Source organism: Mchenga conophoros, linkage group LG18 (genome assembly GCF_057382185.1).
Source record: "Mchenga conophoros isolate Kocher_MC1m ecotype Shallow Benthic linkage group LG18, M_conophoros_male_GT1.1, whole genome shotgun sequence".
NCBI classification, from domain to species: Eukaryota; Metazoa; Chordata; class Actinopteri; order Cichliformes; family Cichlidae; genus Mchenga; species Mchenga conophoros.
The window spans coordinates 21,888,127-21,912,739 of NC_140543.1; the positions used below are offsets into that span (position 1 = coordinate 21,888,127).

General features: G+C 41.8%; 3 protein-coding genes across 5 annotated transcripts; 1 reads left to right on the forward strand and 2 right to left on the reverse strand.

Annotated features, from left to right (window-relative positions):
* Positions 1-216: 216 nt before the first annotated feature.
* On the reverse strand, positions 217-5,892 carry mul2 (mitochondrial E3 ubiquitin protein ligase 2). 2 transcript variants are annotated; one of them, XM_085254112.1, is made up of 7 exons: positions 5,766-5,823; positions 4,696-4,717; positions 4,277-4,428; positions 1,581-1,668; positions 1,335-1,455; positions 1,007-1,238; positions 217-891 (listed from the first exon to the last, which is right to left on the reverse strand). In XM_085254112.1, the coding sequence occupies exons 3-7, from the start codon at positions 4,391-4,393 to the stop codon at positions 415-417; spliced, it is 1,035 nt and encodes a 344-aa protein (XP_085110238.1). In that variant the 5' UTR covers positions 4,394-4,428; positions 4,696-4,717; positions 5,766-5,823; the 3' UTR covers positions 217-414. The 2 variants fall into 2 exon arrangements, with proteins under 2 accessions (XP_085110238.1, XP_085110237.1); XM_085254111.1 differs by lacking the exon at positions 4,696-4,717 and having other exon boundaries at positions 5,766-5,892.
* alg3 (ALG3 alpha-1,3- mannosyltransferase) lies at positions 5,845-10,067 on the forward strand. The gene is made up of 9 exons (XM_085254110.1): positions 5,845-6,091; positions 6,559-6,658; positions 6,743-6,890; positions 7,221-7,381; positions 7,553-7,673; positions 7,788-7,993; positions 8,348-8,423; positions 8,894-9,039; positions 9,129-10,067. Exons 1-9 carry the CDS (start codon positions 5,860-5,862, stop codon positions 9,307-9,309), a joined length of 1,371 nt encoding a protein of 456 aa, XP_085110236.1. The 5' UTR covers positions 5,845-5,859; the 3' UTR covers positions 9,310-10,067.
* A 38-nt stretch (positions 10,068-10,105) lies between these two features.
* vwa5b2 (von Willebrand factor A domain containing 5B2) lies at positions 10,106-24,193 on the reverse strand. 2 transcript variants are annotated; one of them, XM_085254109.1, is made up of 22 exons: positions 24,064-24,193; positions 22,485-22,652; positions 20,926-21,132; positions 19,977-20,202; positions 19,718-19,875; positions 19,338-19,469; positions 19,126-19,250; positions 18,858-19,034; positions 18,637-18,747; positions 17,817-18,019; positions 16,783-16,897; positions 16,234-16,419; positions 15,298-15,508; positions 14,890-15,215; positions 14,324-14,561; positions 13,896-14,237; positions 13,662-13,796; positions 13,071-13,199; positions 12,942-12,992; positions 12,490-12,598; positions 11,558-11,681; positions 10,106-11,268 (listed from the first exon to the last, which is right to left on the reverse strand). In XM_085254109.1, the coding sequence occupies exons 2-22, from the start codon at positions 22,621-22,623 to the stop codon at positions 10,507-10,509; spliced, it is 4,206 nt and encodes a 1,401-aa protein (XP_085110235.1). In that variant the 5' UTR covers positions 22,624-22,652; positions 24,064-24,193; the 3' UTR covers positions 10,106-10,506. The 2 variants fall into 2 exon arrangements, with proteins under 2 accessions (XP_085110235.1, XP_085110234.1); XM_085254108.1 differs by having other exon boundaries at positions 12,942-13,199.
* Positions 24,194-24,613: the final 420 nt, after the last annotated feature.

Consider the following 24,613-nt stretch of genomic DNA (forward strand, 5'->3'; position numbering starts at 1 on the left):
TGATTCATCCATCAGAGTACGAATCACTGTAACTGTTAGGGAGAAAGAACCTACGTAGAAAAATCACAGCAAAAAAGTGCTTGAACCAGTGAATGAGAGAAGTTGTGTAAAGTGCTTTGAGTGCTCAGGTAGGGTAGGAAAGCACTATAAAATAATCACTCTATTTACTTTAAAGTACCATCACTCGGCAGAAAATGGTAAAATAAGGCACATGAGCACTGAGCAAAACAAACATTTGTATTGCACAAGTTTACACATTTTTTTGACTTGCTTTATATCCCCATATTTCCCACAACAAATCTCTATTATGGACAAAATGTTTTCACAACATGACTCACATTTAATTTTGAATTTAATAAGTTAAGCAATTTAGACGTGAAGCTTCTACTGAAGTGACCCGATTCCACAAATACGTCAGACTTGATATAGAGGTAGCACTCTTACAATCCTCTGTCTACAAATAGGGCAATATTGCTGTGGCAGAGCCTGGTAGCAGGTGTGGCAGCAGCACACGTGTCCACAGTCCAACAGGACACAGTTACGGGGCTGACTGAGGCAAATAACACACATGGCCACGTCTTGAAGGTTGTCCTGGTCTGGTACATTAATTTGCAGTCTGTTAAATTCCCTTCTTTCCCGTTCCTGCTCCCTGAGATCCTTAAGGTGGCGGTAGTAGCGTAACCCGGCCCAGAAAATGATTGCTGCCCCTGCCAAAGCAGAAGTAATGGCCAACACTTTCCACCAAAAAGCAATGTCTTCATTCTCCCCTTGCAGGGTGTCGAAGTCCGCTGGGGTCAGGAAGTACTGTGAACCGTTAGAAGGGGGTCGGAGACTCAGAGTGCCATCTGTGTCCAGATTCAACTCGCCTACACCTGTAAGATTTGTCCCCACCTTGAAAAAAAAAAGGTGTGGCACTTATCAATAAGAATATATTTTTAATATTAACAACAAATTGGGCTTTATGAAGTGAACACTAATTCATTCAAGTTTGAATAGAATGACTTACTTTGAGCATTTCCTCGATCTCCAGTTGACCTTTTGGCTTCTCCCCAGTAAAGTACTGTCCCATGAGGTCACCCAAACTGTGACTGACCTGGTGAAATTTCTCATATGTGACCTCCATGTCCAGCCCAGCGGCCTGTAAAGGCGACAAGACTCTGATTTCGGTATTATCCAGTCCCACTAATAAAAAGGGCACCGCCTCTACGTTTTCGTGCAAGAGTCGTTCATTATCTGTCCTGCAAAGGTAACGTGAGAAACAGTTTGCATATCTGATAATAAGTAGAAAAAGTTAGATGTACTGGAACTTCAGCTTGATCTGATGATGTTCTCACCATGTACGTAAAAATCCATTCCACAACAGCCTGTGTTCTTTCACCATGAATCTACGCAGCACACCAACATTTTCTATGTTGTGCCAACTAATGAGAGGCTTTCCAGCTGGTTTTACACCACCTAAAATGTATACAAGCACACATACAGTAACAGGGAATGAGAGGCAGGCCGGTATACAAGTTTTCAGATTAAAAAAATAAATAAATGTACTACTCCTTATCAAAAACAAATAAAAGACTGATTACCTTCAATGACGACATACTGTAGACACGCTCCTGGAGTAACTTTCAAGAGGTCCTTGAGTTTTTTATCTATGGGTAACCGTGGAGCATTCTGGAAACATGGAGCACACACATTAAATAAGACTGACTAATTAATAAGTCATGCATTTGCTTTCCCAGTGGTTTTATGTCTTTGGTGTGTGTTAATCAGCTGGCTGTAAATGGGTACTTTTCTGTGCAGTGCTAGCAATCACAGTGTTGCTATTAATTCTATAAATGACTGGTTGTAATAGTAAATCTTTCAAAAGAACCAGTTTAGTTTGAGAAAAAGAAAAGATATGTCCCTAAAAGATCCTCATGGATTTACATCAAGACAGATGCAAATGGCATGAGCTAAAAGAACAATCAGGATGTAATCAAGAAACACAGAAAGACTAAAAGTGCACAACATAAACAGCTAAAAACTGAATAAAAAGGATGACGGGTTTCAGAAGTACAGAATAAAACTTTACACGAAATGGTCATTCTTTAAATACAGTGGGGCAAAAAAGTATTTAGTCAGCCACCGATTGTGCAAGTTCCCCCACTTAAAATGATGACAGAGGTCAGTAATTTGCACCAGAGGTACACTTCAACTGTGAGAGACAGAATGTGAAAAAAAAATCCATGAATCCACATGGTAGGATTTGTAAAGAATTTATTCGTAAATTAGGGTGGAAAATAAGTATTTGGTCACCTCAAACAAGGAAGATCTCTGGCTCTCACAGACCTGTAACGTCTTCTGTAAGAAGCTTTTCTGTCCCCCACTCGTTACCTGTATGAATGGCACCTGTTTGAACTCATCATCTGTATAAAAGACACCTGTCCACAGCCTCAAACAGTCAGACTCCAAACTCCGCCATGGCCAAGACCAAAGAGCTTTCGAAGGACACCAGGAAAAGTATTGTAGACCTGCACCAGACTGGGAAGAGTGAATCTACAATAGGCAAGCAGCTCGGTGTGAAAAAATCAACTGTGGGAGCAATCATCAGAAAATGGAAGACATACAAGACCACTGATAATCTCCCTCGATCTGGGGCTCCACGCAAGATCTCATCCCGTGGGGTCAAAATGATCATGAGAACGGTGAGCAAAGATCCCAGAACCACACGGGGGGACCTGGTGAATGACCTGCAGAGAGCTGGGACCAAAGTAACAAAGGTCACCATCAGTAACACACTACAACGGCAGGGAATCAAATCCCGCAGTGCCAGACGTGTTCTGCTGCTGAAGCCAGTGCATGTCCAGGCCCGTCTGAAGTTTGCCAGAGAGCACATGGATGATACAGCAGAGGATTGGGAGAATGTCATGTGGTCAGATGAAACCAAAGTAGAACTTTTTGGTATAAACTCAACTCGTCGTGTTTGGAGGAAGAAGGATACTGAGTTGCATCCCAAGAACACCATACCTACTGTGAAGCATGGGGGTGGAAACATCATGCTATGGGGCTGTTTTTCTGCCAAGGGGACAGGACGACTGATCCGTGTTAAGGACAGAATGAATGGGGCCATGTATCGTGAGATTTTGAGCCAAAACCTCCTTCCATCAGTGAGAACTTTGAAGATGAAACGAGGCTGGGTCTTCCAACATGACAATGATCCAAAACACACCGCCCGGGCAACAAAGGAGTGGCTCCGTAAGAAGCATTTGAAGGTCCTGGAGTGGCCTAGCCAGTCTCCAGACCTCAACCCCATAGAAAATCTGTGGCGGGAGTTGAAAGTCCGTGTTGCTCGGCGACAGCCCCAAAACATCACTGCTCTCGAGAAGATCTGCATGGAGGAATGGGCCAAAATACCAGCTACTGTGTGTGCAAACCTGGTAAAGACCTATAGTAAACGTTTGACCTCTGTTATTGCCAACAAAGGTTATGTTACAAAGTATTGAGTTGTATTTTTGTTATTGACCAAATACTTATTTTCCACCCTGATTTACGAATAAATTCTTTACAAATCCTACCATGTGGATTTATGGATTTATTATTTTTTTTTCACATTCTGTCTCTCACAGTTGAAGTGTACCTCTGGTGCAAATTACTGACCTCTGTCATCATTTTAGGTGGGGGAACTTGCACAATCGGTGGCTGACTAAATACTTTGCCCAACTGTATCTTACACCTTCATCTGTGAAATGTCAGTTGCAGCCTGATCTTCTGATACAACACCCCCTTGCATCTGTCCATTGCCACTATTTCTTCTTGCACAAATGGAGCCAACACTTCCAAGTTTGATTTTTTTTTCCTTCAAAATACTATTTCAGTTTTATTCTTAACATTTTGTTTTTATTCTCAGAATGTCAATTTTTTGCATTTTTGTCCAAATTCTCCATCTTAACTTTTTAGTGCAATATAGCCACAGATGTGCTCACTGTTCTCACCTACAGCTTTATAACAGCGATGCAAGTTTGTTTTTACAGTGTCTATTGCAATATGGTGAAGATAAACTAAATGTTACTGTGATATATGGCTCACCTTATACATTTAAACTACTCCAAATCCTGTTGTGTTATTTCTCTACCCAGATTAATTGTTCACATCTCTGAAAAAATTACTAACATCTGAGAAGGGACCTTAACTCTTCCATCAAAAACATATGAGCTGTAATCTCTAATGAGGGGTTTGAAGTAGAAGCTTCTTAGAGGTTTAGTCTTCCAATAAAGCTAATTACACAAAATTAACAACTCACGTTGAGTTTGTCTATTGTTGTTCGGCTCTTCTTATATAGGTAGAAGGAGAAGCCTGAGAGAGCAAGGCTCACTCCAAGACACGCTGCCTCTGAAATTGTCACGAAGAATCCTTCCATTGGCCCCGTGTCTCCTGTAACGGCTCCAAGAGCACCTGCACAAACACAAAAGAAGAAGAAGAAGAATCACCTGTCTGTAAACCCACAGCTGCGGGGCTCATGGCTATGTTGTGACATGCTTTGATGTGCCTACACGATGTGGCAGTGATTACTGGCTGATTTGAGGTACGTGTGGGACATAACAAAGGAACTGATAATATTGCCTCTCTAACTATGTACAGTGTTAATTATCTGCCATACATTTTGAACTGCAGCCTTTTGTGATAAAGAGGAACATTATTTTTCTTCTAATACAGACTCACCAGCATGTCTTTTGTTTTCACACTGCAAAATAAAAATATGGGATTAATGTTGATAAAAAGCTAGTAACAGGTAGTCTTCCTCGTTTTTCAGCTTCTCCCTTTAGGGGTTACCACAGCAGATTAGCTACCTCCCTAGATCCATATCTGTTACATGAGCCCTGTGCATGTCCTCCTTTACTACATCTGTGCATCTTTACTGTGTGCTTCCTCTACATATTTTTACATAGGACGAAGTGTGTTACATAAACCAGGCAATATACCACAACATTCATAGCCCAAGCTGGTTAGCAATGCCCATCCCAATGGCATACACAATCTATATCATACATACACACATTATAATACAAAAATCAAACACAACAAAATGCCACCACGCACAAACGAGGTTATGTTGAAATACCATAAGAAACAACAAATTATTAACAGCTGCATAACTGCTTCGATTGAATTTTAAAATGATGCCAATGAGACTGCTAAATTTCTCTCTGGTCTGATCAAAGGCACAGGACATATTTATTCCAACAATTTCTCTGTGAAATTTATTTCTGGAGTCCAGCAGCAAAAACATCAAGATGCAGCGTACAGCAAAGTGACTCAGGAGCTCAAAAATATAATAGAATATGACAGAAAAGACAAGCCAGCTTATTAAGGTAAGAGTTAGAAAAAGTTGGAGAACAAATAAAAATGGGAAAAGCAAACAAACAAATGTGACTCCATAATATGAAGGAAAATGATTTTGGACACTTAGCTGTTCTTGATCACTCTGACATTAAAATCAAAACTTCAACAAGCTGCAGTCACACGTTATTTGATGGAAAGCTTGAATAAAATGTATTTCCATTGTCTGAAGTTTCATTTCTTTGCTGTGCCTTTTAAAACATGTTTACATGCTGTTATTCTCCTGATCGTTTTCCCTACAACAAAGTTAGCTGCTAGCCAGCTAACGTTGACATGGCTCCAGTGACCTCTAAAGATTTTTTTTAAACAGTCATATAAGAAACACTTAGAAGTTTATAAAACACATATATTTCAACAAGAATTAGAACTAATAATAAGTTTGTTTTTTATACCTGTAAAGGAAACGAAACCTTCCCAGTATTCACTCTGCAGCACCGTGTATCTGACGTGCGGTGACAGAGTTGTCACGTGACGAAGTCTGGGCGCATGCGTCAGTTACGGCCTCCGCGTACACGTCGCTACGCCGCGGACATGGCAGGAGTTGGAGGTGTGCGGAGAAAGTCTCCCGTTTCCCCGTCCCCGCTGTGGGGGAAACTCCATACGCTTTGGCAGGACAAGTATTTGCTCTTGTTCAAGACGGAATACACCTTGCTGGTGGTTTCAGTTTTGTGGTTCCTGGAGATCGGCATCAATGTGTGGGTCATACAGAAAGTAGCATGTAAGTAGCTGGTCGACTAGTTAGCACGCTATTGTAGTTTGACGTTTATCTGAACGCGGCTGAAGGCTAAGTAGCTAGCGTCAGAAAAGTATTAGCTTTGCCTGCCACCTGTCAAAGGGAATTTACTGTCACTGCATGACCAAATACAATGGTTTACTCTCTCCCAACGTCAAATAACGTCCATTACTTTTAAGACTATATACAACCAAAGGTAGCTGTTTCAATAGTAAATACAAGAAGTAAACTTCTAAAGGCAAAGTAACTGCTCACTTTTTACACGTCCACATACAAGACGGAACTGCAACAGAAAAATACCAATAATATTTTCTCCTTCTTAAATTGATTGTTTGTTCTGGTTGAGTTGTCTTTTCCAGAACCTATCGTCATCACTGAGCATGACTATTGAGCATGCATCAAGATATTCACATCCACATCATCGTTATTATTAATATTATTATGTACTGCAGACACTGAGATCGACTGGAAAGCATACATGGATGAAGTGGAAGGAGTTATCAATGGCACCTATGACTACACCCAGCTGAAAGGGGACACAGGCCCTTTGGTGTGAGTTTCAAAATGATGTAGTTCTCTCCATACCACGCTTTTCAGTGCAGGTCTCCTAGATAATTTGGAACACTGTTGTTGTAGGTACCCAGCTGGGTTCGTCTACATCTTCACAGCTCTCTACTACATTACCGGCCATGGGGTGAACATCCGTCTGGGCCAGTACATTTTTGCTTTTTTCTACCTCCTCACACTGCTGCTTGTCTTCAGAATATACTATCGCACCAAAAAGGTGAGCCTAATGTTAATACTAATGTGCCAGGAACCCTATATATTAAGCAGCATGTCATTTTGCTAAAACGCTCATGGAATTCAACTTTTATACCCTACAGAAACAAAATTTAATGTTATTTTCAGAATATTCTCACACATTAATTCATTAGTTTTCTGTTGCATATCTGGCTCTGGGTTCCAGGGCCAGAACCACAAAAATACTGAGACCTCCCTTTTCCTCTACTTGCAGCTCTTCTTTTTCTGAGCCACTTGCAGAATTAATCTCTTTAGCGTTTCTTCTAATAATTAATCTCACAAATAATTAAATCTCCTTCTTTTTTTTCTCCAGGTTCCTCCCTATGTGTTCTTCTTCGTGTGCTGTGCATCCTATCGGATCCACTCCATCTTTGTGCTCCGTCTCTTTAATGACCCAGTGGCCATGATGCTGCTGTTTGCAGCTGTCAATCTCTTCATAGATGGATACTGGACTCTGGGCTGTGGCCTCTACAGGCAAGTGTGCACTCTTCTTTAAAGCGGATACTCATTTATTGGCTTCCCCTAAATCAACAAGTGGCACCTGTACATCTGTAATGTGTTACATACCTTCTACATTGTCATTGTTAATTTTTCCTGAGAGTAGCAAGATGAAATTACAACTCAATCTTTTCCTCTTTCTGACAGTTTAGCAGTATCTGTGAAAATGAACGTGCTTCTCTTTGCCCCTGGATTACTTTTCCTCCTCCTGTCAGAGTTTGGTCTAATGAAGACGATCCCCAAGTTATCGCTGTGTGCAGGCATACAGGTAAATATACACATTAAAACAGGTACAGCTTGACTGTAGTACTCTGTCCACAGTAAATTTTAGCAAATGACTGTATTTTGCTAACATCATCTCTTTCTTTATCTTATGTGGCAGGTTGTGTTGGGGCTCCCTTTCCTCCTAGAGAATCCCGTTGGTTACATGAGCCGTGCCTTTGATCTTGGCCGCCAGTTCATGTTCAAGTGGACGGTCAACTGGCGCTTCCTGCCAGAATGGCTCTTTTTGAATCGCTACTTCCACTTACTCCTGCTGGCCGCTCATCTGCTCACCCTGCTGCTCTTTGCCTTCCGCCGCTGGAAGAGGTGAGATAGACTTTGAATGTGCCAGGGATACACTGGGAACACTGTTTTCTTTTTACATTTATAAATGCTTTGCATGATAACATACTGATCAAAACCACATCATTATGACAATGCATGACAGGTGTCATGAAAAAATGGAAGGCGATTTCAGCAGGATTGTCACTACTTTATACTCTGCAGAGACATTTAGGCCACAAGGAAATGCAATTGATTTCTAGTAACAGCACTAAATGGTTGTTGGTATTTCAGGGTTCTCATCAGTCAGCAGCGGAAACCTTTTTATGTTTTACTAATACACACGTACCTCCTAGATCTCTAAAATGGCAAATAACCATATTCTGTCTGTGGCACCAGACCAGGAGAAAGCATCTTTGAACTTCTAAAGGAACCAGGCAAGAGGAAAATCCCAGCTCAGAAAAGCACTGTGGATCATATCCTTTTGTTCCATTTCAATCTACTCCTGTCTTTAATGTGAAATATATTTTTAAGTAAGTCTGTTGTTAGATGTTAATATGAATCTGCAGGCCTTGTTGACAGAATGAAAAAAATCATACAGAAAACTCTTCTCAGCAAGATTTGTGGATCTTAATTATTTTGAGTAACTGGGTCAAGATTTCTGGACAGAGAACCAAAAACTTAGCGCTTAAAGTTCCACTGTATTCAAGAGGAGACAGACATAGAGTCACAGGAAAAGAAGGTTTTCTCTTCCAAAACTCTGCAAAAACAAAAAAACTTGTGGTGCTACTTGTTGTGGGAAACCTGGTGACAAGTGAGCACCTGAAATTAGCTTTGCTTTGAACATTCTCTTTACAGGACACAGGACATGGTAAAACAATGCTTAGCAGATTTTTTCATATGATCTTCCAGACATGCCTTTTTTTTGTCCTTATCTGAAAATCACAGATTGTGCTGATTCTGTTCACCTGTAACTTCATTGGCATGTGCTTCAGTCGCTCATTGCACTACCAGTTTTACGTCTGGTACTTCCACTCGCTGCCTTACCTGCTGTGGAGTGGAGGTGTCAAGAAGCTGGCCCATCTGCTCAGGTGAGACAGAATCACAAGTCCTGAAGCATAGCACCTCCCTGAACACTCTGCCACATCTTAATGAAAAACTGTTTTATTTTTGCATGCAGGGTCCTGATCCTGGGTCTGATCGAGCTTTCGTGGAACACCTATCCCTCTACTAACAGCAGCTCAGCTGCCCTTCACGTCTGTCACCTCATCATCCTGTTATGTCTCTGGCTAGCTCCACCTTTGCTTTCAGCTGCAGCAGAAACACAAGAGCAGAAAGCTGTAAAGGACAAACGCCACTGAGCCCCGGCCTGATCGGACCAGAAGTATTATTCGGCTGAATCAGCTGATGACAAGCCCGCTCCATCCTCCTGTCTTTGATCCTGACAGCACCAGTGCAAAGGGCGGTCGCTGTGGTAGACTGTTTATAAGTGAATTAAAGGAGCCATTTAAAGCTTCTCACTGCTTAAAGTGAAGGATGCGTCATGTGTGTGCAGACTGATGCCCACACGATGGAATAATATGCAGTTGCAGAGATAAGAAGAGAAAATAAGAATTCTCAGATTTAGTTTTAGATAGAAAATAAGAAGAGTGGAGGCTATGAGAATGTCATGGATGTTATGCTGTGTGGAAAGAATTGATTACATGAGCTCTATTCCCACTTACTGTGGTACAACTACACTCAGTCCATAATTCCTCTGGTCTAGTCATGTAGGCTGATATCATCTCAAGTTTTTATTTACTGGTGCTCAGGATGATCGTATATTGAAAGTGTCAATAATGTGCATAAGAACTTGAACGCCAAGCTTTAAAATAACTGCATAGCAAGCGTAAGCTTGTGGCATTTCCTCTGCCACAGTTATGAAACATAAGTATTCTCTATCGAAGGGGATGTTTTTTTGTATTTTTACACAAATGTGTAAAAGTCAGCTGTGGACAATCAGTCTGTTTGTCTGATTTCTGTAACTTGTCATCCTCTGGTGTGAGTGGCCGCACTCATAGATGGATTTAATGTGAGAAACATGCAGTAGACTGAAAAACGGCAAATGGATTCTACTAAACCCGTGTGGTCTTCATTGTTACACAATACAACAAATGGTTGAATTTTAGTGTTTTTTATTATTTTTACCAACAATCATTTCACTGTTTAAAGCTCATCTTTGTTTAATTTATCAAATAATCATCTTGATAATCAAAATCTTCATTTTACAGTAACTGTGATTACATATTTGGTATAGTAGTATATTATACTGGCTGCAAACTAAAAGCTAGACTACAAAAAGCCCATTTAGATGATAAAGGCATATTTGTGATTGCATAAAGCACACTGATCATAAAAGGCCCCCTGGTCTATGGCATGTAGTATTAGAATGAACTTGGCACTGCCTAAGTTAATAAAACACGATTTTTCCATGTAAAGGCATTTAGAGTCACTATCGTTGGGAAATGGTGAGAATGCTAACAATCAGAGTTGGCTTGGTTTCCTCTGAGACGATTGTCTCACATATTATTTGGGTTATAACACAGCATGTTCAGCTGAATGTTCTCATCCCAGTGGCGCAGCAGCAGGAACAGCTGTCTGGCTGCTCCCTTAAGCCCTGCCATGTCCAGTCCCTCGGGCAGCTTCTGACAGCGCAGCCATGAGTCTGCTTTTGCTGCTACCAGTTCCCACTCCATAAAGTAGCCGGCACACCGGTGCTCTAGCCACGCTAGGGCCACAGCTGTGGCCCAAGTTGAGCCCTCCAGATCCTCTTGAGCCAACTGGCTGCTCCCTTGGAGGTAAGCTTGCTCAGGTGTAGAGCCTTCATATATATCTGTCTCTGACCCACGGCCACTGTCTGCTTGGCCGAGGTTCTGGTTCTGAAAGGGGCTGATTGATAACTCCAAAGAACCCTCTTCAGAGCTGGGGAGGTCAGTGGGAGAGGTGACAGGGTCTTGTTCAGAGAGGTATCTTCGGCGAAGCCTCGATTCCAAAATTAGGGGAGTATCATCTGGAGTGTGGTGGAAAGGTGGAATGGCTGGTCTGACAAAGGAGCAAGCGGAAGGAGAGAAGGTAACGTGGTGACCAGAGGGAGCACCAGGAGGTTTGGCACTAGTGGACAAGGATGGAGCACTGGGAGATGTGCAGCGTAAGGCTGGGCTGAGACTACGGCGGTGGAGACTGTATGGCGATGCTCTTTTAAGGCGGTCCAGAGGAATCTGGACACAGTCAGAGTAGATCTCAGTCAGAAGAAAAGCTCCTGATGCCAGCTGCAGACGAACCTGAGGAGTCATAACAGACATGGGTAATGAGCACACTTGAAGATGAGTGCACAGTATTACAATGCTGCAAATGCACTTTGCCTTTAACGTGGCAGTGTTTCTCTTTTGCACACTATTTGTCATAGCACGTGGTTTAACTTTCCAAAGTTCTTCTGCCTTTAAATGTTGACTGACTCCAGGAGTTTGCAGAATGAATTTGGGAGCTGATGGTATGTATTGTGTGCTGGGTAAACAAATAAAGTGGACACAACTTTAGCACTTCACTGTTTTCCATGTTGGCACAGCTCACCAGGGGCAGGTAGTCTGGAGCTTCACTTTCAGGATGTTTCTCAGTCTCGGCAGATAAGCAGTGGGACTTGACAGGCACCTGCTTTCCTGATGAAATGGAGGACCTGAGCCTGCCCAGCGGGAACCTGGAATTAAAAAAAACAAAACAGGTACGCTAAAAAAAAAAAAATTAACATTTAAAGAGAGTGCAATTTGCCAGTGGAGATGTGGGAGTTGTGCGTACACCCTTGTGGTCTGCATGTCATTATAACACTGCTGTTTCAGTGAGAACACTACCGCTAACTAAACAAAAGACAAATTACATGGATTCAGAGTGTCAGATTTAACAGGAGCCTCGCAAAAAAGAAATCCTATGAATACTTCCGTATAATCTACATCAGAATTCACTACAACGGTGAGTTTTGCAACAACTTTTGACAATTTGCAGTTAGAAACCTTTGTTGTGATGGGAGTCGCTAAAGACATGTCACGTGTAAGGGTTGTTGGGTTTGAATTAGCGTGCAGCTGCAGTGAACAGCCATATGCCTGCGTGAAAAGATGAACCCTGACCTGAACAACATTCACTGCATCAATCACGGTTAGAACCTACAGTCTGTGCTGTATGAGTTCCAGGGCCGAGTTGTTTTCACATATTTATTAACTCCTACACTTCAGTAAATGGCCCATCATTCACTCTCAGGACATTTACAGATGTGGGTAAACAGAGTGGTGATGCTGTGGCTCATTTCTTACATTTAAGTAACATGTGCACAAACCGGAGTGTATACATGAACAACTTTAAAGTAGGAGCTTTTCAAGAAACTACAGTATTTGTTTTCGTGTCTTACTTCTTAGGAGTTTTTAGCGCCTTTTAGTCCTTTCATGCTGTTTATTTTATTGCATCTTTGTCAGTCTCACACAAACTGTTAAAAGAGTTTAATATGAAAGTCTTACCTGGTGCCAAAGAAGCTCTCCATTGACTTGCTCTCTATAGATCGCTGTGAGCGAGTGCTCGGGGTGCCTGTTGCCATGGCTGTAGTGTAGTAGGAGCTGCCCCCTACACCTGGGATGACATTAAAACATTAAATTGTATTGTTTTATCAGCTCAGTGATAAAAGTGGTGTTTTCTGATTGTGCTTAAAGGCTCAGCTCATCCAGATTAAACAAAACTGATCAGAGGTATTTTACATGGATCTGGAACTAAATGAATAAAAGCAAATATGTCTGTGCGATTGGATACCAATAAAGTTAAGGAAGATTTATTTAGATGAACTGATCCTTTAAGAGCTTCTTCACAAGTTGTGTGTGTAATGGAGTCGGGGGAGAGGGGTCCTCCTTTTTCTCCTTCTCACCACAGCTTTCTCTTCACCAGAGTTTTCCCTGAGCGAACGGACAGCAGTACTTACTAGAGTCCCAGGATGTTACACTACAGGGTGAGGCAGGAGTGTCATCTCTGTCTGAGAGATACAAAGATTGTTGATGACCTAAAGTCTTGATAACAGAAATGGGTGCTGGCATCATTCGGTCGTTCTTACCTGTAGAGTTCCAGGTGTCTTCCACCTCTGCACTGTCTCCAGTGGTGTGCCGTCTGCCCAGACCTACAGAATAAGTCCTCTGCCTACGAATTCCTGACTGAAAAGCCTGCCTGTTTCCCAAATGTAGCCCTGCAGACACACACAAATAAACAGAACACAATGTGGACCCTTAAAAATATCAACTGAATCCAACAATAAATAAAAATAACATTTAAAATGGTGCTTCTGTAATTCACTTAGCACTGTTTTCCTTAAGTTAGAGAATTCAGAAGAGCTATTGATTTTCCTTCCGTCTGTCCGTCCATCCCTCCATTATCCAAATCAAGGTCAGGGGGATCAGACACAAATATAGAATTATACAGACCTGTTACTGCCAAAGTCTTTCAAGCTGCATGCTCTAAACTTGCATACACATAAAACCAGGCTTCAAAGAGAAGACAAATTCTAATGCTTGATTCCTCATAACACCAATGAGAAGATCAGGATTGTTCTTTACAGATATCTTATTATCATTGACAAGTAAACAAAACTTCCTGGATGAAAGTTGAGCTGAGAGTTTATTCTGTGTATGTGTGTTGGTGGGTGGCACACCTGTGGTTTGCACATCCATGTCAGCCAAGCCTTTGTTGGGATTGCTGTCAGTGGTGGTGAAGGCTGTGTACATACAGATGATGTTACAGTGCTTACTTGTCTGGATAGCCTTTGTACGATATCGCTTCGCTGAGCCTAAGAAGCCATCAAACAGAGGAATAGTAAGAGATGCACAGTAGTTTGGAGATAACGGCACATTAATCAGTAGGAAAAAGCAACCGGTAAACCGCCCACCATGTCCAATGTCGCTCTCTTTCTCTGCCATTTTCTCAAAGTCTCTTATAACTGAGCGAGCGGTCAGTTGGTGAATGATCTCCTGGCACGATTTCCCTCCTCTTCCTTCTTCACCTCCCCTTCCATATACCCCACTTACTTCAATGTCCTGACTCTCAGGGGTCCAGAGGTGCCCCAGGTCTACAGTGACCTCCCAGGACACAGGCCTGCCACTCAGGACACCATGAATAAGGGAACGGCACTGGCCTGGGGGAGGACTGTCAGGCGGGACAGCAGCGAAGAGATACTCTGGATCTGTGAAACTGTCCCAGTCCAGAGGGGAGGCGGGAAACAAGAGTCCATCTAAGGGGCAGAGCGAAAAATAGGATAGAAATTTTACGGGACTGAATAAATAAATATGATCCTATTTTCTTTGCAGTGAAACTTACTGGAGTCGGTGAGGCTTCTGTGGGACGCTGTCCCTCGTGGTGTTGGCTGTGTCTCCGCGTCACTTTCTTCCAGCTTCCCTCCCAGTGTTTGGTCAAAGGAGACCCTCTCCAGAGCCCTTCTCAGCCGATGCATCTCTAATTCACCCTGGGGGGACGAAAAACTTCGCGCTGCCATCGTTGAACGTGCTAGTGCTTTTTGTCTCCTACGAGACTCCTCAGCTCCATCCAGACACCCGTTCTGGTTGTAAAAGGGGGACAAGCAAAGAGAAGTAGGTTTGGGTATCATTTTGCTTTTCTCTGCAGTATGTTAAGGTCATTAGATTGAAATGTATTTGCCATGTTGCAAGAATAACTTTGCAGCAACCTCCTGTGATATACTGACTGTGTGCTTCAGCTGTGCATGACTCAAATAAGCAGTCTTTTTAATTTATATGATCTTTCTTCCAAAGGAAAGATAGAAGTTTATAGTTATATATAGTTGTTAAATTTTCATGTCTTGTTTTGTCTGTGTGTTCCCAATTACTTACTAAATTCCAAAAAAAAAGTCTGTCAGTCTTTAGTCTTACTTTTTTGGTCCCGCTGTCTGGGGATTTGACTGAAAGGTCTTGCTGCCATGATGAGTCTGCCCAGCGAGACAGGGATGATCTCTGTTCTGGAGGGGGCATCTTCTCGAGGCCTTGGGGCAGAGACCCTGTATCGAGCACTGGACCAGAGCAGTGACAGCTGGAGAGAAAGCCCCCGTCAGAATTTGAGGCATGTATGTGAGAGTGGGACTGCGTTTGTAGACTTCGTTCACTGCTGAGTGAGCAGCGAGTGAGGATGTACTGCTCCTGAATGTAAGAGCTCTCCTGGATCCTCTTCCTCACATCGCTGGACCAGTCCAACTCCACACCTATAGTGGACAAAAGCCTGTTGTTAGCCACTGTGGTTTAAAGTGTGCTGGCAAATGCAAATGTTCGTGATGAGTGACCAACCTGGACTGGTGCCTGTGTCTGTGTCTTTGGCACAGGAGAACTCAGAGGATATCTCTCTAGAAATTTCCCTCAGTGCTTCCTCCAACTCAGTGCCATCTGCACATGTCACCACAGGCATGAGCTCAGAGGCAGGAGGAGGTGAAAGCTCATCGTTCGACTGGCCAAAAACTGAACCCGTAGAACCACGAAGTAAATCTTTGTAGCTCTGTTCCTGAAGCAAAAAAATAAAATGCAAAGATTACATTTAAAAAAATGGTACAGTACTGTGCAAAAATATGGGGCCAACCCTCACTTCTGCATATTTTGGTAGAAAAACTGGAAATGGCTTCAGCAATGTATTAAAATATACATGTACAAAAATACAGCTTATAAAGCAAAAAGAAAGAGTTTGAAACTCATTAGAATTCTACAAAGTCAATATTTGGTATGACGATCTTTTTTTCTCCAACATAGCCTGAACTGTCTTTGGCAGCGTTCTCATAGGTTCTCTAAGTAATCTTCAGGAATAGGTTTCCAGGTGCAAAAATAATACTTTATCCCTGCCAAACTGTGTTATCTTTGACATTTGTCATAGATTCAACTAAAGGAATGGGAACAAAGTGCCTAAAGATACAATTTAACATTTGTTCTTTGCTAAGTTGTCTGTTATGTGGAGACACAAGACTGGTTCATCCATTTAGTTTGGTGTGTTATTTATGATTGAATGATTCATAGGTCAGTTATAGCTCTAAAGTTGGTCAGCTACAAGGACTGGACTAACAACGAGCGAAAAATCAGCAAATGTCCAAAGATAAACTCTGCAAGAGTTTCAGAAACCCTGGAGAACTCTTGCTCAAGAACACTGTAAAAATACAATAACATTTGACTCACTTGAAGCAACATAAACAAATAAGTGCTGACTTAATATTTTACATGGTAATGCACACAGAGTAATACCTCTGCCTTTTTTGCTTTGAAACTGGTCATGTCGTAAAGCGTGCAGTATCCTATGAGGCGGTTCCCGGGGTAGAGTGGAGGGATTTCATTGGGTGTAAGAAGAGCCTCCATGTTTTCTGGCAGATACCAGTCGATCCGTACGTCAGTCAGAACAGGTTCAAAGGCCTTCTTCAGGGGCTTGATTAACTGTTGCAGAAATGGGGAGAAGAAGTAAACGTATCAAACTAATTAAAAAAACACTTTTTCCGTGATTTGTCATAAGCTAAAAAATTGGTAAACTTAAACTTATACATGTATATCTTCAATGGCTAACAGTTGTTAAACTAACTATAAAAGCCATACTATGAAAATACTAAAGTAAAATAACTCTAAATTATACTTAAATGCTTGAGTAGTTATTACACTTTACGACTGCTAGTTGCTTTTCTCTATGCTGAAATGCTAATGTAATGCCCCAAGGTTTACATATGTATTCTTTCAAGACTTTGCTTTTAATTAATTTGCAATTCTTTTCACTCCAATAGGTGGCAGTGCTGCAGCGCTGCTGACCTTGGGCTGGAGTCTCTCCTCATCATCCAAGAACTCTGTAGTCCCTCCTGTCAGTTTGGCAACGCCCTGCAGGAGTCTCCTGCAGGCTCGTGGACCAAGGCCTAAGCCAAAGCATCTGCAAAGGTGATACAGTGTGTACATTACATTTTTATCACGTCACAAGAGAAAATTTAATTATGATATTAAATTGTGGATGATTTTCACTGTTTGTGTTATAACAGTTTATTTTTTATGTCTATTGAAGTAGCCTGAAAATAACCTAAAATGTTGCTTCTATGTTGCTTACAAATAGAAAATGTAGAGTCATCAAACAGACACTGGTGGAGATCACCAGCCATTTGGCTAGCTAAGAGTTTAAATGGCTCAGGGGACGGAATAATCGAAAAAGGCTGAGTTCTTGAGCAGCAGTCTGGCTGGCTAAATATGGAAACAGAAGCTCAAAATGATGTACAACACCTTCTCAGGTGCAGACTGCAGTGAGATGGCAATCTAATTTACACTGGGCAGAATTAGATGTTTTCCATAAGAATAAAGAAACGAACAAACGTGTTCCTAGTTTGCTAAAGGACAGCGAAAAATTACAGTGGAGAAAGTCAGTCCGACAGGCGAATACTAATAAGGCATAAATGAAGTCATTCTGCATCTGGGGAAAACCAGAGGGGCGTGACTCTTACTGCAGAGGAGAGCACTTAACGGGATTACTGGGCGGGGCTGAAAAATACTTCAAGCCTTTCTTGTCTTTCTTCCACAGAGATTTGCTCTCAGGTCTTTATGATCACTGTTTGCTTGGGTCCACGCTCTGTTTCTCTTGCTGTCCTCCCCCATATACTGTCTCTGTCATGTCATTCACCTGGTTCTGCCTCCATTCACTCTCCTTTACTTATCTCCTGCTTCCTAACCTCACTGATTTAATGGTTTATTTAATATTGCATTTTTATTAACCAGCTGTTGCAACTATTGTCAGTTTTATCTGTCTGTCATGATAGATAACTAGCTGCTCCCTCTGTACCCTCCTTCGCACATAATATCCATACCTGCCAGCACACGCGTTTCTGCGTACTAGCTCCAGCACTCTAGCTACATTGCTGATGGATCCATCTGTAATAATAAAGACCTGGCGAGGGTACGAGCGCTGCATGGGCTGTTGATAGACCCAGAAGAGCGCCCCCAGCAGGTTGGTGCCTCGCATGTCAGCTCTCATCCTCTGGACGTACTCGTAGGCCCGAGTTAGTGTGACCTGCACGCAAACACACAAGTGATTAAAGTGGGGATGCAATCAGATCCTGAGTAAAGGAGGGAGAAGCAAACAACTCCTGTCGAACCGCAGCGCCTGTGCAAACATGTTGCCAGGATAAATTTACTGTTTGTTATCAGATGCACTAATTAGCCTGTGAGGGAAGCAACAAATTAAATCAACCCTTCTCTAATAAAGACAGCACAAACAAACACACATTAGCACCTGCCTTAAAATGACCTCAGTTCACATGGTGGATAAACATAGCTGTCAGTGCAGGAGATGGAGGGACACGTCCTGCCTAAGTGAAAATGCATGAAAGGCCACCATATGGCGAGGAGAATGTGGAAAGACTGTTTGTGCTTGCAGCCCCGGGTCTGGATAAAACCTGATACTCTGCTACTAAGGCAACCCAAGAACTGACCTATTGCCTGATTAGAGAGTAGAAAACAGAACAGATAGTCCTGAACGACTGAATGACATTTTGTGTTCAGAAAAACATCATCCAAATGCTCCGTGTGTTCTCGTTTACTGGAAGGGATTCACAGATATCATGAAAAACACTGAAAATCTTTTAAAAATACCCAATTCAGGGGCAAAGCTCATTAGGTAATACTGACATCAGTGCAAAGCTTGCTGGAGGTGAACAGGGGCTTGATGGTGGTACCAAATCCCACAATGTTGAGCATTGTGCCAGAAGGTAGACTCTTGAGTGCCACCACCATGGCTTCCTGTCAGAATAAGAAAGCATATACAGGATGGAGCCAGAGTCATATACATATATATACATTCTCAAATCTGAACTTCATGTTTTATTTGCATGCTTTTGACTACTGCTCACTTTCACACGCTGGATGTTGGCGCCACTCATGCTGCCACTGCGATCAATGAGAAACAGCAGCTCCCTGGTGGCTTTGTGCACTTCCAGAGGTTCACGCAGCAAGTCGGGGCAGAAATTGAGCATCAACACAGGGCTGCACAGAATGTCTTTGTGGTATCGCTTCCTGACAAACTCCAGCTGCAGGCGAAGAAGGAAAATCAGCAATGAAAGCTTAACGTCTTGAGAAAGGTGTATTTAAATGCTTGACAGCAGGAAAAAACGAACAAACCTTTCTTTCAGGTTCTGAATCCTTGCGGGTGCATCGGATGAAATCTCGACGGGAGCAGATTTGCTGTTCATATTGGCTGAAGGAGAGCCTGCCTCTCTCTAAGATGACCAAGGGGCTGTGAGGTTCTGAGGAAGGGTTTAAAAGTCAGAATAAAAAGAAAATCACAGCAATGAAAAGTTCAGACCTTCCCAAACCACTTTGTCATCGCTCACCGCTGAGGTGCAAAATAATCTCTATGTGTCTGTCATAGGGATGCTCCTGTGCCAAGGTGATGTAGGTGGCAGAGGCACTTTGGGCACTTGGATCTGCATCTGCCCTCAGAGCGTGAGTAGGGCTCTCCAGTCCTATCAATAAAGAGAGGCAAAAAATGAAAATCAGTAAACATATTACAATGTTTTGAATGAGTTAATTTTTCTTTACAGCACACACTAGTGAAGATTAAATCTGTTTCATCGTCTGGCTGTGTTTGGACTGAGATCGCCTATGAAGCTATTCATTTTATTCAGTAATGAGATTGCCTGCTGTTCTCATATTTCATAATGGTTGAGATGAAAACCACTGAATCAGCCTTATTTGAGGAGACAGGCAGTACCAGCCAGCAGACAGGCCCCTCTGACCAGCAGCTGGAAGTTCAGCTCATAAGGTGCCAGGTTGACAGCTGGGCTGGTGAAGATGGCGTGCGCACACTGCTGCTGAGAGTGCACGATCCGATCTTGTTTTCCTGAGGTGGCACCAAAACAACTGGTCGCCCTACAAAAACAAGAAAAAAAGGCGCACAATGGGAAGTTTTTTAGGAAAATAATATGAAAGAAGTGGGGGGAAAAAATCAGGAGTCCACGTCTGATAAATACCCAGTTTCATCAGACTTCCCTCCACTTTCACTCTTGCTTGGAGTCATTTTCCCAGTGACAAGCGGGGTAAGGAGTGTGGGGTAGACGATCCGAATGGCTCCGTTTTCTAATGTGGGAAGTTCTAGTGTCGTGCTTATGATGATCGACACTATATCCATGGGGCCAATGACTCCGGTGCCCACGATGAAAGTGGTTCTCTCCAGGTCCTCATCCAGGATCAGATGTCCTAAAGCCCAAAATACAATGTTGTGTTAGAACCTTATGTTAAATTTTCAAGACTGTCTGCGACATCATTAATAAATATGAAAATACATGTAGATGAATGTGAAAAGAGCACATGATTGAAAACCTAGCACACAAACGCACATTAATTGCTGGTATTTACTCAGAATAATCCATCACCATCAGCTGAATTAAATAAACTGTTCTGTGGTCTGCAGTTAAGTAGATATGTTTCTACTAAGTGAATGCCGTTACAACATTAGGCAGGGATCCAGATCAGATGGCCTTCCTCATCTGACACAGAACGGACTTACCGTACTGAAGCCACATTATTACTGCAGCATCAGTACACAAATGTTTTGCAGTTATATAAAACATTTTTATTATAAGCTAAAAGCCGATTTTATTGCTTTAGTGTCATGCAGCATCAGTATCAAGGGCTTTTCAAACTAAATATATGCATTTCACAAGTGTAAAGATGGCTTTTTCAGATAGCCCTCTCTACGTCTGCGCTAGACTGTCTGCAAGGAGAGAAGCAATGAATCATGTCTGCAGCAGTATCCATAAATAATATTACATATCATTTATAATATTATATATATTTAAATGCAAGCTGGTATAACTCTAATGTTTATTCCTTACAATTCTGAAATTGTATCAGAGAAAAATGTAACAACTTCAACATAATATTTTTGCCTTCACGGCATTCTTCCATCCTCCCCCTCACCGTTGGTGCATTGCATGTCTAGACTGGGGCTCCCACAGCAGCCCCACTCCAGGCCATTCCCTTCAAGACCAACTCCAGGGCAGCAATCCAAACAGCAGTCCTTTAACTTTCCTCGGCTTTGGATCTGGACCCCAACCAACCGGCCTGCGATCACGGCTTCAAAGCCCACCACAACCTCCTTTTCACCGAGAGGGTATATGAACACACCTGGATGAAGGTTACAGACACACAAGCTGCTAAGACACATAAAACTGAAACAGGCTTTTGCTAAAGAAATTTTCATAAGTAAAATAAGTACAGTAGATATTTCTAAGATCGGGGGATCTGGAGCCAGTTGCATACCTTAAGTTCTCTTCTTAGGTAAGACATAATATGGAAAACCTTAATACGTTTCTTTTGTCAGGATACTAGTTTAGCTCGCTGGGTTGAATAGGTGACTGAGCTGTTGTAGGGTTTATGGAAGAGCCTGGGTTCAAATCTACCCTTGAGATTGGTCACTGCGTGTCTTTCTCCCAGCTTTCCTTAACCAAATTTCCTTCAAAGAACAAGATATTTTTTCACTGAAAGATATTTTTCAGCAGTAAAATAAACAACAATTGCTTTGCTTTTTACCTTACATTTTGTGCTAAGTTTACTCTGTCGTAAAGGAATGAATCCAACAAACACATTTGTTTTTTTTTAATTTCCTCACTTATTGTAATAAATCTGGCTATACTGTTAAGTTAGAGTCAGGGCTATAGGTCTTTTCTTCTTCTTACTTGGTAAGTTAGGTCTTTTGTGCATCACTTTGACTGGCTGTAAGGTATTCATTAAGTAGAAGATAAGCAGAAAATCTTACTTGAATAAATGGTAAATGGTAAATGGCCTGTATTTATATAGCGCTTTACTAGTCCCTAAGGACCCCAAAGCGCTTTACATATCCAGTCATCCACCCATTCACACACTGGTGATGGCAAGCTACATTGTAGCCACAGCCACCCTGGGGCGCACTGACAGAGGCGAGCATCAAGGGCTTTTAATAAAGTAAACACTTCAAGGAAAACTTAGGGAGAAGACTTAAAGTTGTTTTGTGCCATCAGCTCCTGCTGCGCTGCCTTCATGGCATATAATGTGTAAGACAGTGGCAGCTTTTTGAACAAATTTAATAGGGGCAAAGCAAATACTATGTTTAGTCTTCTGGAACATTCATACAGGGGCTCCTGATTATTAAAGGAAGTAAAAAACTTGTCAGTTATTCTGAATATACAGAAAATTTATAGTCATACTACTATTGTATGTTTGCTTGTTTATTTCATCGAATGGCCAGTTTTGGTCATGTTGGTTTTAGATGTCTTTGATAATGATAAAGTACAAATAAACATGAAAGAGATTTGTTGATTTTTACTCTTCATCTTTACTTCAAAGTATCTGGTGTTCCTCACGGGCCAAGTCTTGTCCCACTCCCAATTTTAATCTGGGATTATCATTATCCTTTGCACTCAAAAACTCTTTTTCTTGTGTCTCGTGGTATATTATAATATCACAGTTTAGCTACACTAAACTTGGCAGTTAGTACTCACCTTCTACAGACTCTATGTCAGCGTTGGCATAGGTAAGGTGCGCAGTGATGCCCATGGAGCAACCATTAGCACAAGATTTGATGCAGGAGGCTTTGAGTAGCAGTGGTTTCCATGTAGAGCGGTTTCTCAGCCCCACCATCTTTTCTGTAAAATTAAGCCTCTGCCCTGCTGGTTGGATCAAAACACAGGTACACAAATGGCCAGCACAGACAGGAAGGGGAACATGTGAGTGTGCATTTAAATTCTCTCATTTTCTATTCAGAGCACAATTACAGTGATCCTTGTAAACCAGACCTGATTTTTGCTGCTCAAATTAACACTAAACAAAAACAGATAAGTTCCCAATTTTATGTGTATACACAACGCAGGCCATATATTTCTTGTTTATATGTGCAGGCATATCAGTTATTGGCCATCTAACATCCTATCGTGTCTCCTCAAGCTCGTAGCAACCAACTGTGATAGCTGGAGTATAACAGGCTTGGTTAATCATTAACACTGCAGGTCAGCACTTGCTCCATTATGCATCATGCCTAGCATTTGCAATTAGCTGCTAATCTCTATGCAAAGCCACATGTTCTTAAAACTGCAGTGCCATACTTACTTCAGTCTTTTCTAACTGCAGGAAGAAATAATACAGTATTAAAACTTGTTAAGATATGTCCTAATTTTCATGTATGTAATTAAAACTGTACTCAATAAGTCTTCATGACTGATCACTTCATAACTGTAAGTGCAACAGGTGCTGAAACCTATGTATAGCTTACTTAGTGAGTGGTAGTGTGAACTAAACTCTGTGTGTGTGTATGTACGTGTGTTTGAGTATGCACACATGGGTGCATTTGTGTGCGTGCGTCTCTGTGTGTGTGTGTGTGTGTGTTTGCTGTGTTCAAGGTAATGGTCTTTTCACATCTACCTTTCTAACAAGATCAACAGCCTCCATCTGGCTACTGTGCTCTCAGTGCATAACAAGCAAATAAATGCCTGGTTTGTCAAAGTAGGGCAAAGTAATACTGCTAGAACACACGTGAAAGGAAAAGTACAACAGCGGCCCTCTTTGGGCTATTCAGAACAAGATCTCTGACAAAGCTAATGAATAATCTTGATAGAAGATCTGTTTAGGTTTATTGCTGACAAAAAAAGTAAGACACAGATAATGACATCTTTACACAGTAAGTGTGTGCATGTGTGCATGCATATAATACATATTGTAGAATAAAGATGAAAATTATGTATGCATGTACATATTAACCTTCAAGAGTTGTTCCTGAAACAAGTATGTCTATATATATATTTATATATATATGAAATATGAAAACAAATACTGCAACATATCCTGTAACATATTCAGGTGCATGAAAAGTTGTCATGGCACCCACTATTCAAACTGTATGCATTAAAAGTAGACTGAAATCTTAGAAAGTGATGATCCTGTGTTTGTTTGCCAAGACTTAATCAAGCAGTCCGGTGTTTGCAGTAGCAGAGGTGGTTGCGAATTGGCTCTGGGCAACACTGCAGTCTCCTCATGACAGTTACAATCCCCAGATAACAAGCAAAATAATCGTCCAGGAACACTTACTGTGCTGTGTCTGCTAATTTGCCTCTCTGTCCAGTCCCTGCATCACTCCGCCACCACATCTGCTTGCGGGTTTCCCAAGTGATACGTTAGGAGTTTTCCTGTTAACAGACACTGCTTTCTGCTCTCCCTCCCTCCCTCTCTGTCTCTCTCGCTCCCTCCTTCTGTCTCTCCTTGCCTCTGTCCATAAATCCAGCAGTTGCCCTATAAAGAAAGTCAAGTCACAAAGCACTGTCACAAATGCATATTCATTAATGAACAACAAATATGGTACAAAGCTAATAGCTGATAAAAACATCTTCATGTACAACTGATTATTTGGCCCGTTCATGCATCTACTGTAGCTACATAAAGTCTGTACAAATGTGTTTTCATTGCCTGGCAACGCATTAAAATGACTCTTTCAGATTAACAACAGGTCTCACTGCTGCTATCAATCACCAGCATGCATCTCCACACGAACCCACATTTCCTGTTATGTGAAATGTCATTTGCTTACCTGCTTTGACTTGAGCCAAGGGGATGATCGGAAACTATGATCGGGAACCTGATG